General features: G+C 66.1%; 1 protein-coding gene across 2 annotated transcripts; it reads left to right on the forward strand.

The window, feature by feature from the left end:
* Nucleotides 1-328: 328 nt before the first annotated feature.
* Nucleotides 329-11,252, forward strand: INPP5E (inositol polyphosphate-5-phosphatase E). 2 transcript variants are annotated; one of them, XM_032635358.1, is made up of 11 exons: nt 329-398; nt 1,223-2,301; nt 6,073-6,196; nt 7,497-7,594; nt 8,220-8,344; nt 8,451-8,570; nt 8,750-8,857; nt 9,182-9,343; nt 9,448-9,563; nt 9,680-9,816; nt 10,259-11,252. In XM_032635358.1, the coding sequence occupies exons 2-11, from the start codon at nt 1,544-1,546 to the stop codon at nt 10,389-10,391; spliced, it is 1,881 nt and encodes a 626-aa protein (XP_032491249.1). In that variant the 5' UTR covers nt 329-398; nt 1,223-1,543; the 3' UTR covers nt 10,392-11,252. The 2 variants fall into 2 exon arrangements, with proteins under 2 accessions (XP_032491249.1, XP_032491250.1); XM_032635359.1 differs by lacking the exon at nt 329-398 and adding an exon at nt 719-876.
* The last annotated feature ends 33 nt before the right edge of the window (nt 11,253-11,285 follow it).

Consider the following 11,285-nt stretch of genomic DNA (forward strand, 5'->3'; position numbering starts at 1 on the left):
AGAAGGGGCTCCTCTCTGATCGGCGGCGGGTGGGTGTGATGGGAAGACCCATCCTGATGGCAGTGACAATGAGGGCCCAGGGCAACGCTCTGCCTCCTAGTATCCCCTCTGCAGGGAAGGTTCCCCCCCCCCCCCCCGCCACTAGACGGAGAGGAGGGCAGGGGCTTCCGGGCGCGGGGAAGACGGGCAGCGGACCGGGGAGCGGGGCGGACGCGGGGAAGGGAGCCGCGGTGTTCCTGGCGCCCACCAGAGGGCGCCCTCCCGCCTCGCTTGGCGCCGCTGGGTCCTCCGGCCGCCAGTGGCCGCTGCAGGCGCCGGGGCCGGGGCCGCCCTGCCCGCCGGTTGCCGGGGAGCGGCCGCCGAAGCCCGCGGAGCTGGGGAGCAGGCGGCGCCCCGAGGTGGGGGCGCGGGGCTCGGTGACCCCGGGAGGGGCTGCGGGAGAGAGGAGACCTCCGGGCGCGGTGCGGGATGCGGGGCGGCAGTCCTGGAGGAGGTGCGGGGCGGGGGCTCGGGGCCCAGGGGTCCTCGGCACGGAGTGACCCCTGGGCGGGGGCGCGGAGGCCTTGGGCGGGGCTCGAGGACTGGGCGGGGCGACCCTGGGTTGGAGTCGGGGCGCGGGGATTCCTGGCGCGGCCTCGGGTTGCGGGATTCCCGGCGTGGGGCGGGGCGCGGGGGTCCCGGGCGCGGGTCTCGTTCCCCTTGCCCACCCCCAGCCCCGCGGCTCCGCGGCGGTCGTTGCCCTGGGGAGCGCGCAGCCGGCCGGCCCGACTCGCAGTCCTGAGTCAGGGGCCTTTGCTGCCCGGGCCGCAGACCCGCTCAGGGTCGCCCGCTCTCGGGGCGGCGTCTGCGGGCCGAGCGATGGTGGAGGGCTCTCAGGTGAGCGAGGCCGGGCCGCCGGGCTCCCGGGGGGAAGGGGCGCGGGCCGGGACCCCTGCCAAGGCCGTGCCTACGCCTTGGGGGCGGGAATTCTCAGTGGGTCGCGCCCCTGGCTCCCCACGTGAGGAGCAACCCTGTCAGGAGGGTGGCTTCTCTCCTTCCTAAGACGCTGGGCCTTCACCGGCCTCCTAGGAGGAGGCGGCGGCCCGGGTGCCGACGTGCCTGTTCTTGGTGGACTGCTGCTGACCTGTCCGCTCTGTCGCCCTGCACCACAGCTGCCCTCCAGGATCATTAAGTGACACTGGGGCCCCGGTCGTGGAAGGCTAATCGCGTGGTTTTCCCTTAGGTACTTGCCGAGGACTCCAGACCGTCAGGGCTACCAGCCATGCAGCAGCTGGCTCTGCTCCAGCTGGACCACCCCGGCCCCAGGGGGAGCTGCTGCCCTTTCTCTCCTCCGCAGCTCGCCCAGCGACGGCTGACCACGCATCCCTGACGCTGGACGTCGCCAGCAGCCCCAGGAGGAGCCGTCTCCCGGCTCGGCTCGGCCCGGCTGCCGCCGGGTGTGAGGGCTGGCCGCTGGACTGTGCCGTCCAAGTTGGCGAGCCTGGGGCACTCGGAGGCCGCCCAGCAGCCCGCCGCCCAGGGGCATCTGCAGCCTGAGGTCAGAATGCTCAAGGGACGGTTTCCTAACACTGACGAAGACCTCGCCGCCCGCCCGGGGTCCCCGGCCGCTGACGACCGTCGGGGACCCGAGAAGAGCCCAGTGCGCCCCCTCGACACCCCGGTGCAAGTCGGCGAGGACCCACAGGCCAGGGGGAGACCCTTCAGTCCGAAGCCGCCGCCGCCGAGGCCCAGGCTGGAGCGAGCATTGTCCCTGGATGAGAAGGGCTGGAGGAAGAGGCGTTTTCGAACCAGCCGTGAGGACCTGGCCACGAGGAATGGGCCCAGCCCCTCCGGGGGCTCCCTGCAGGACGAGGCCCCTGGGACCGCCACCCGCGGTGGCTCCCCGCCCTGCCTGAGCACCTCCCTGCAGGAGATCCCCACAACCCGCAGGGCCCTGGGCAGCGGAGGTCCCTCCTCGCTGGGTAACTGTCTTTCCGGAATGATCAGCACTTCCCTGGACCTCCTACACCGGGACGGGGTCTCGGCCGGGAGCACCCCGCGGCTGGCCAGCCTGCTTCCCCCGCGCCCACTGCCCGCCATGGACTGGAACGTCGCCTCCGACGCCCTGCGGACAGCAAACAAGGTGGACTTGGATCACGCGGACCGCCAGCTGCGGTGGCAGGCCAGACCGTTCCGGGCCCACAGCAGCCTGTGCCCCGGCCAGCCCCCGAGCCCCCTGGCCCGGGACGACTGCTCCCTACACTCGGCCAGGTCCGCCGTCAGCCTCCTGGTGCCCGTCCGCACCAAGGACGTCCGCAACAGGTAGGGCCTCGGGTGTGGGCGGCATCGTGGCCTGTGTCCGTGGCTTTCGTGAGCCTTCAGAAGCCCCGTGAGAACCACGGAAGCCTCCCCTGAAAGCGTGTGAGGTGCAGCAGCGGGTCTCCCTCCACTGACCCCCATCTCCCAGGCCCCCCCCCACCAGCTTTTCCTTTGCGTCTCAGCCCCACAGGCTCTATGAAGCAGATGGTGGGGTACGCAGATCTCTCTGCGCACTGGGCGGCCCTGTTTTCCTTCCCATTTCTTGCTCCGTCGGGGACAACCTTCGTCCACGTGTGCAGGTCGGCCCAGGACTCCAGGGTGGGTCAGGGAACCCGCGTCCACGTAGCCGCTTTGGTCAGGACCAGCGTTTAGCCAGCCGTGCCCTGTGCACGTGCTGGCACCTTTCCAGGACGGAGAGCTGGACACGGCTGGGGGCCCCAGAGACTGCGGCTAGGCTGCCCCGAGGGGAGGGTCCCCGGGGCCCACCTCTGGCAGGGAGGGGCGCAGGCAGAGCCCGACTCGTGCACTCTGCTCTCAGGAGCGCCCCGAGATTTCTCAGCGTTCGGGGCTCCGTCTGCCGAGGGCTGCCCAGCGATCCCCACCCCGGCTCCAACCCCATGGGCAAGGAGAGGGGTCTCGCATCTCGGAGGACGCCGGGCTTCCGGGCCTCAGGGGGCTTGAATAACTAGTCCGTCTTGACTTCTTTATAGTCTGAAGGGGAGGTGGGCGCCACCCTTCCGCTCGACTCCCATCTCGCACCTCTGCCCACCTCTCCTGAGCCAGCGCCATGAGGGCTCACCAGGACCGGGGTTCCAGGCGCTTCTGAGCCCAACCCAGCCACGCCCACCAGCTCGCTCCTGACCCATCGTCTCTGGGAGCCTGGTGCCCACGCTGTGACTCGGGAGGCCATCCCGTGCTCTCCCCGACCCCCGGCCCTGTCCGTGCTGGGCCTGGCCGCTGACCGCTGGCTCTCACGGCCCCTGCCGCACCGGCCGGGGCTGGGCAGGTTGTTTGAAGCGCACATCGGGCCTCGGCCCTGACTTGGGGGCCCCACGCCATCCACTCCCTGCCAGGGCGCTCGAGGCCCCGGGGGGCAGGGGGAGCTCTGTCACCACCGCCCCCCGCCGCACCCTCCCATCCAGACCAGGCCTGCGCCAACCCCTCTGGCCGTGGGCGCGGGCAGGGGAAGAGTGAGGCAGTCCCTGTGCTGGCGTCCTGGGGTGGCCGCAACAAAGCGCCGCAGACTAGAGTCTTAAAACAGGAGTTACTCGTCCCGGTCCTGAGGCCAGAATTCAGAGATCCAGGTGTGGCAGGGCCGCGCTCCCTCCCAAGCCTCCAGGGAGGGTCCCTCCTGCCTCTTGCAGCTTCTGGGGGCCCAGGCGTCCCTGGCTTGTGGCCGCGCCACCCCCGTCTCTGCTCCGTCCTCGTGCGGCCTCTGCTCTGTGTGTCTGTCTCTCCTCTTCTATAAGGACAGCGGTCCCTGGATTTAGGGCCACCCTCATCCAGGAGGACCTCGTCTCAAGATCCTTAACTAATTACATGTCTGCAAAGATCCTTTTTCTAAATAAGGTCACATTCGCAGATTCTGGGGGTCAGGGGGCAGATGGAAGGTAATCCTCACCCACCCCCGCCCTCGGTGAGCCCAGCAGTGAAAGCCGGGCAGGTGGTTCCTCTGGCCGCCAGCCTCCCTCCTGCTCCCTCCATCAGCGCCGGGCACTGTTTTAGGGCAAAACGGGTTCCTTTGTTAAAGTAATTCAGCATGTTTCTCGTAAAGGGCGAGATCTCTTCGTGCGTTTAAAGTATGATTTCACAGGGAATTCCCGGGTTGTCCAGTGGCTAGGACTCGGCGCTCTCGCTTCCATGGCCCCGAGAACTAAGATCCCACAGGCCGAGCAGCCTAAAGACAAGTATGAGTTCTCTGTTCAAATTTTATGCAATTTATGTAGCTCGCCTGTTACACAAAAATGAGAAGCACATCTCAAAATCAGATCCCCAGCTTTGCTCTCACACAAGCAGCCGACAGTGGGTTGACGGGCTCCCCACCTCCAGACCCTCCGTGTGTCCCAGGACACGGGTCGGCGGGCTGGGTAGGGACTGTTTCAACTGTGGGAGCCGTGTGGTCTCTGTGGCAGTGCTCAGCGCGGCTGTGGGGCAGGAACGCCTCCTTCAGGGAGGCCGAATGGTGAATCTCAGGGCACTTTCCCATGCCACGGACTACTGGTTTTTCCCAACCATTTAAAAGTGTAGGGGACCTCCCTGGTGGTCCAGTGGGTAAGATGCCATGCTCCCAATGCAGGGGGCCCGGGTTTGATCCCTGGTCGGGGAACTATGTCCCGCGTGCCGCCACTAAGAAGTCCGAATGCCACACCTAAAAGATCCTACGGGCCGCAGCGAAGATCCCACGTGCTGCAACTAAAACCCGGTACAACCAAAATAAATAAATAAATACATACGTATTTACAAATAAAATAAAAGCGTAGGAGCGATTCTTAGCTTGCGGGCTGCACGCAGACAGCCTGGATCTGGCCCGGGTCAGGGCTGAGGACTGAGGAAAGGGACGCAGACTGTGCCCTTGGAGGGGCTGCTTTCTGGTTACGCTGCGGACCGGGCTGGTTTGGAGAAGACAGCCCCGCGGGCAGCAGTCAGCCGGTTAGGATCCTCAGCATGGTGGGGTGACCTCAAGGAGGTTCCTCCCTCCTGACGTACTTGAATTCATGTCCTCCAAAGCTTGGTCAGGGTTTAAGAGTTTCTCATGAGAGTTTGTGAGGACTGGACCCTGATTTCATCTCCTTCGAAGGGATTGGTGCCTGTTTGCAAGCTAAGGTGTAGGGATTTCTTAGCAAGTTGGAATGAAAACAGCAAGTGAGACATTTGAACTTGGATTGAGCGCGTGGGTTCCCCTCCCTCCTTGCGAACCTGACCAGACACGGTCCTATCACAGGTCCTCCAGGAACGGTTTTCACGTGGTTGAAAAAAAAAAAAACCCCAAGGCCGTACTAACATTCTTTTCATGACACGTGGAAATTACATGAAACTCAGGTTTTGGTGTCCTTAAGTGCAGTCTCATTGGCACATGGGCATCGGCCGAGGCTGCTTTCAGGTGTTAAGCGGTGACAGACTGATGGCCTCGAAGCCTAAGTCCTGCACGGCGCTCACGGAAGGAGCGGATGTCAGACGCGGCCCCCTGCACGAGGGCAGGACCAGAGCTGGGGCTTAGCTGTGCTGTATTAGGGCCTCTGCGATGCTGTTCGAGACTTTGCACCATTTGCCTGCTCTATTCTATGAGAATCTCACAGTGGATTGAACTTTCGGGTCCTGTGAGGACAGGTGTGTCACGGGCAGCCTTACGAGCTCCCAGTGCTGGGCGGCGAGGCAAAGGCCGGAGCCCCGGACAAGGGCGCACGTCCCCCCCAAGTCTGCTTACCGTGCAGAAGCCCACTTCGACCTCTGCGGCCCTTCCGGGGCTTTGCCCTTAGCGGTTCCACAAAAAAGCCCCAAATGTCACCTTTACGTCCCTTCCTCTCGGGAGGCGACGGACGGAAGCCGAAAGCCTGTGGTGTTTGTAGCGCTGTGAACACTGCGGGTTTCCCTAGAGAGCAGGGCACCTCGGCACTGTGCTCTGTGCTGACCACGGGGTCCTGAGGGAATCCCAGCTCTGGGAGAGGAGCTCCCGACCCCTGGGAGGTGTGTCCTGCTCCCGGCCCCTCCCTGGGCCCATGTGCTGCGACCCACCCCCACCCCCCGGCCCCGGTTTAGTCTGTCCCGTGTCCGCAGGAGCTACCTGGAGGGGAGTCTCCTGGCGAGTGGGGCCCTGATGGGGGCAGACGAGCTGGCCCGCTACTTCCCAGACCGGAACGTGGCCCTCTTCGTGGCCACGTGGAACATGCAGGGACAGAAGGTAAGCGGGCTGTCCACCCCCACCCAGGACGGCGCTGGGTTCCCACCAGGTTCTTCCTGGGGCTCCCCCAGCCTCCCCGTCCCCCGGAGGGGACTCCTGTCCATCACACCCTCTCGCCCACCTCTCCACCGCCTGGTGGGGCATTAATGCTTCTTTTTGCAGACACACCGTATTTTTTTAGAGCAGTTCTAGGCTCCCAGCACATTTGGGAGGAAGGGGCAGAGATTCCCCGAGAGCCCCCTCTCCCCGACGCGCGGCCTCCCCGTGGCAATGCCCAGCACAGGGCCAGGCCGTTAGGGTTGCCCCGGGCCACTCCTGGGTGCACCCTGTGGGTCCCAGCACACATATGGGGACGTGAGTCCGCCGCTGTGCACCTTGGACTGGCGTCCACACCAGAACCCGAGTCTGTTTCCCGCTGTGTGTCCCACGCGGTCAGGGGCTCCTCCATCCCGCCTGCAAGCCGGGGCGCTTGGAGCTCAGGACATCTGTGCCAATGGGACGAGCATCTGACCACCGGGGCGACTGGAGCCGGGCAGGCTGGGGGTCCGCACACTGATTTCTGGGGAAGCCCGCTGGACGCCATCCCGCCAGCTTTCCCTTCCCACAGTTAGGGGGCTCCATCCCTGCGCGTGGGGTGCTCCGATTCTGAGGCCAGCCGTGGGCTTCTAGACTGCGGGTGACCTAACACTGTTGCCACCACCGGGGTCTTGGGCCATTTCCTGAGCGCCTGCTGTCGTCCACGTGTGCCATCGTGCTTGCTGTCCAGAGCATCGAAGCGGCCGCGTCCTGGGCTGACATCGGGGTGACGGGCGCGGGGAGAGAACAGGGCAGGGCTAGGTTGGACGGGCCCCCATGAAACAGCAACCTGAGCCGAAGTGAAGGCAGGTGCCCAGGCTGGTGCCTCTGCCACCCTCGGGGAGCCACCAGCGTATCCACGGCGTGGCCCACAGCAGGGCCCAGAGGGCCAAGGCCGGCAGCAGGTCGGGGGGTGAAGACCACCGACGGGGCGCCCGCTTCCCTCCCCGGGGCTGCAGTGAGGGCAGAGGTGCAGAGGAGGGGGCGTCTCCCTCCCCCCAACCCCGTGCACATCAGGGGTGCACTTGGGGGATGGCCAGGCCCGTGGGTGCCCAGCGAGGGAAGAGCGCAGCCAAGGGGGTGGTGCAGGCTCGGGGGAGGAGCGGCGGCCTGCCTGGGCCAGGGCCTCCCCATGGTGGCCTCGGGAGCGGCCTCGGGTCCCCAGGCAGCAGGAGCCCCTCGCACTGGGCCCCTTCGGCCCCTGCCAGGCGCCGCTTTTCCGCAGGAGCTGCCCCCGAACCTGGACGAGCTCCTGCTGCCGGCCGAGGCTGACTTTGCTCAGGACCTGTACGTCGTCGGGGTCCAGGAGGGCTGCTCGGACAGGTAGGGCTGCGCGCCCCTCTCCCGCCACTGCTGCCGCCCCGCCCCGTGTCTCTGCCGCACCGGTGCACCCTGGTCCCTGTGAACAGCGGCGCCAGGCGGGCCTTTGGGGCTGAAGCTGCTGTGGCCCGAGACCCCCGTGTGCGGCAAAACGTGGGCCGTGGCCGAGCCTGGGCTGAACCGGGATCGTTTTCTTCTCCAACGGGGACTCATAGAATTTAGAAGGAATGAGGTTCATCTTCTTGTAAATAAGGAGCTGCTCCAAGAGATGGGCAGTGGGGGCAGGGGCAGATGGGCAGTGGGGTCCCGCGGGCTCCAGCCCAGCCCGTGCAAGGCGTCGCTCACCTCTCCTGGGTCTGCCTGCGGCCCGGACTGTGTTGCCAGTTTACCTGCTGGGGGCTGGGGGCAGAGCCCCGGCAGCACACGGGCAGCAGCGCGAGGCCTGGCCGGGGCGGAGGGGCCCCGACTGCACCAGGCCCTGCGGGGAAGGTGGCCTCCCTCCTGCCCCCCGGCTCTTATCAGGGGTCGGGGACCCAGCCTGTCACTGGGGATGCAGGAGGAAGCTGGCCTCCCAGGGAGGCCCCGGGCTCCCCGTCGTGCTGTGCGACCACGGTGCCCCTCCCCGCAGGCGGGAGTGGGAGACGAGGTTGCAGGAGACGCTGGGCCCCCACTACGTCATGCTGTACTCGGCGGCCCACGGGGCGCTCTACATGTCCGTGCTCATCCGCAGGGACCTCATCTGGTTCTGCTCTGGTAGGCGGCCCCGGGGGCCGGACGTGCGCGTGGGGGGCGGGCGGTGCGGCGGCGTGGGGCCTTCGGGGCTGCATCCGGCCCGGTCAGCCCTACTCCCTCCGTGCAGAGGTGGAGAGCTCCACGGTGACCACGCGCATCGTGTCGCAGATCAAAACCAAGGGGGCCCTCGGCGTCAGCTTCACCTTTTTCGGCACCTCCCTCCTCTTCATCACGTCCCACTTCACCTGTAAGTCCCTAGCCCCTGGACCCCCCAGACCCCCTGGTGGCGAGGGTCACGGTGCAGACGCTGTGTGATTAGAGCTCGCTGGGGTCGCGGGGGTCTGCCCCCGACGGAACCCCCCAGGCGCCCAGCCCTGGGCTCAGAAACCTGCCTCTGGAGAGGGCCCCCCCACGCTGTCCTTGCAGCTGGAGACGGGAAGGTGGGCGAGCGGCTGGTGGACTACAGCAAGACTGTCCAGGGCCTGGCGCTGCCCAAGAATGTGCCGGACACCAGCCCCTACCGCTCCGACGCCGGTGAGCTGCTTTACCTTCCCCCGAAGACGAGGCGGCTTCTGCCGTGTTCTCTGGAGGGTTAGTGGGCTGTTCAGAGCTTTTGAGAGTCGAGGTCAGAAAAGTCTGGAAAGTCGCTGGCTGACCGAAGCGAGGCCTGGCGCCTGCTCCCTGAGTCGTGACCCGTGACCGCGTGAACCCAGAAAGCTGTGGACGCGCCCCCCAGCCCTGAGCCCCAGCAGCGTCGTGGGCTGCCACCCGCTTTCCAGGGAGCCCCGGCCTTGCAGTGGGAGTGAGGAGCGCGGGGAGGGCTGGGCTCACGCGCCTTTCCACCCGCTCACGCCCCAGCGGACGTCACCTCCCGCTTTGACGGGGTCTTCTGGTTCGGAGACTTCAACTTCCGCCTGAGCGGCGGGCGGGCGGCCGTGGACGCCATCCTGAAGCGGGACCCGGGCGCCCGCGTGCAGGAGCTGCTGCAGCGCGACCAGCTCACGCGGGAGATGAAGAGAGGTGAGGCGGCGAGAGCAGCCGCCCGGCCGGGAGGGACCCCGGGGGGCGGGGGCAGCCCTGGGCTCCGAGCCGTGGCGCTGAGGTGGGGGCTCTGCCCGTCCCAGGGTCCATCTTCAAGGGCTTCCAGGAGCCAGACATCCACTTCCTGCCGTCGTACAAGTTCGACGTCGGGAAGGACTCGTATGATACCACCTCCAAGCAGAGGACCCCTTCGTACACGGTGAGCCGCCCGCAGGGCTGGGGGAGCGTGGGGGCTGGGACTCTTTCAAGGGCAGCCGACGCGAGGCAAGCCGGTCCAGCCCGGCAGCCAGACGGCCCCTGGAACCCTCCCCACAGGACCGCGTCATGTACAGGAGCCGCCACAGGGACGACATCTGTCCCGTCAAGTACTCCTCCTGCCCCGGGATCAGGACGTCCGACCACCGCCCTGTGTACGGCCTGTTCCGGGTCAGAGTGAGGCCGGGGAGAGACAAGTCAGTACCCGCCTCACTCCCGGGCCCGGGGGGGGGGGGGGGCGGCGCAGGGGGGGCCGCCTGGGAGCACGGCCTGGTCTCCTGTGTCCTGATGCCCCGAGGGGAGCAGGGTTCCAGCCGCCCTGCGTGGAGGTGGCTGGCGTAGGTTGTCTGAAGCAGGTGTCAGGCGAGCGCCACGCCAGAGTGTGGGGACCTCGCCCGGACCCCTGGAACAGCCAGTGGCAGCTGGGGTTGTCCTAGAGCTGCTGCGAGGCAGGCCTGGCACAGGTGGGAGGGAGCGTCCTGCTGGCTCATGGCGCTGTGCTGCGGCTGTGCCGCCAGTCGGGACAGCCGCGGGGACCCGGGCCTCGGCCATCCCCACCCTCCACGTGCCGCCCGCGGCAAACGCCCGAGTACAGAGGCCAGGAGGATGGCGCCCTCCTGATGGCTCTTTCCTCCCCAGCATCCCGCTAGCCGCCGGCAAGTTTGACCGAGAACTGTACCTGATAGGAATTAAGAGACGGATTTCCAGAGAGATCCAGAGACAGCAGGCGCTGAAGAGCCAGCACTCCAGCGCCATCTGTACCGTCTCTTGAGGAAATTTGCCGAAGGAGGACTGGGCACCTGCAACCCGGGAGGGTATCTGACCCAGGAACCCGGGAAGACGGAGGAGGCTGCCGTCCGGGACACTGAGGAACCGCTGCTGGGGGCTGCCCGCTCCTCTGCGAGAGCCCGACGGGAGGCCCCAGGTCCGCCGTCCACCGCTGGGACAGAACCGCACGCCCCCACGGCGCTTCCCTCTCTCAGGGCGGCTTCCCCGCACCGCGGCCGCTGTCGGTGGGAGACCCCAGGCTGGCCATGAGCAGCTCGCGTGCCCTGAAGCCAGCGGCAGAGCCCGCGTGCGGGCCAGGCACCCTGACCTCCCTTTATGTCTGCACGTCCGGATCTGCAGCCTCCCAGCAGCCCCTCAAACCCAAACCAAGAGCTGCCCTTCCTTGTCTGAGCGCCAGGCACGCCGCCAGGGGTCCGGTGACCCTGGGCCTCTGTTCCCACGGCACGCGCTAGGACTGAGCTGAGGCTGGGATGAGGACGGCCGGCCGGCGGTTCAGGCCCACGAGACCACCTCCTTCTCCTCTCCCGGTCCATTTGGGTCCATTTGCTTAGGTAACGTTAGCTACGAGCGGCATTAACGTTAAGTGGTGCGTTTCCTGGGTCTGAGAAGCCGCTGGAAGCTTGGAATGTCACACCTTACCAGCCTAGGCCGGCCCACACCAGCCTGGATGTCTTGTTTTCTTAAAGGGTTTAGAGTCCGATACTGCTTTGTGTCTTAATCCATCTCGTAAAAAAAAAAACTTAGGCTTTGAATGTGGGAAAATCTAGGGGCATTCAATCTAGTCTTTATTTATTTTTCCATATTTATATTTTTAAATAAATGCATCTATTGAATCTTAATATGAGCTCTTCCTGGCCAAAGATTGAGTCCTAGAAAG

This window comes from Phocoena sinus, chromosome 6 (genome assembly GCF_008692025.1).
Source record: "Phocoena sinus isolate mPhoSin1 chromosome 6, mPhoSin1.pri, whole genome shotgun sequence".
NCBI classification, from domain to species: domain Eukaryota; kingdom Metazoa; phylum Chordata; class Mammalia; order Artiodactyla; family Phocoenidae; genus Phocoena; species Phocoena sinus.

Excerpts from the sequence above, each read along its gene's own strand:
- INPP5E (XM_032635358.1), top strand. The coding sequence starts at position 1,544 with ATGCTCAAGGGACGGTTTCCTAACACTGACGAAGACCTCGCCGCCCGC. Across the intron at positions 6,197-7,496 it reads GGAACATGCAGGGACAGAAG|GAGCTGCCCCCGAACCTGGA; the intron begins GTAAGCGGGCTG and ends GCTTTTCCGCAG. Across the intron at positions 8,571-8,749 it reads CATCACGTCCCACTTCACCT|CTGGAGACGGGAAGGTGGGC; the intron begins GTAAGTCCCTAG and ends CTGTCCTTGCAG.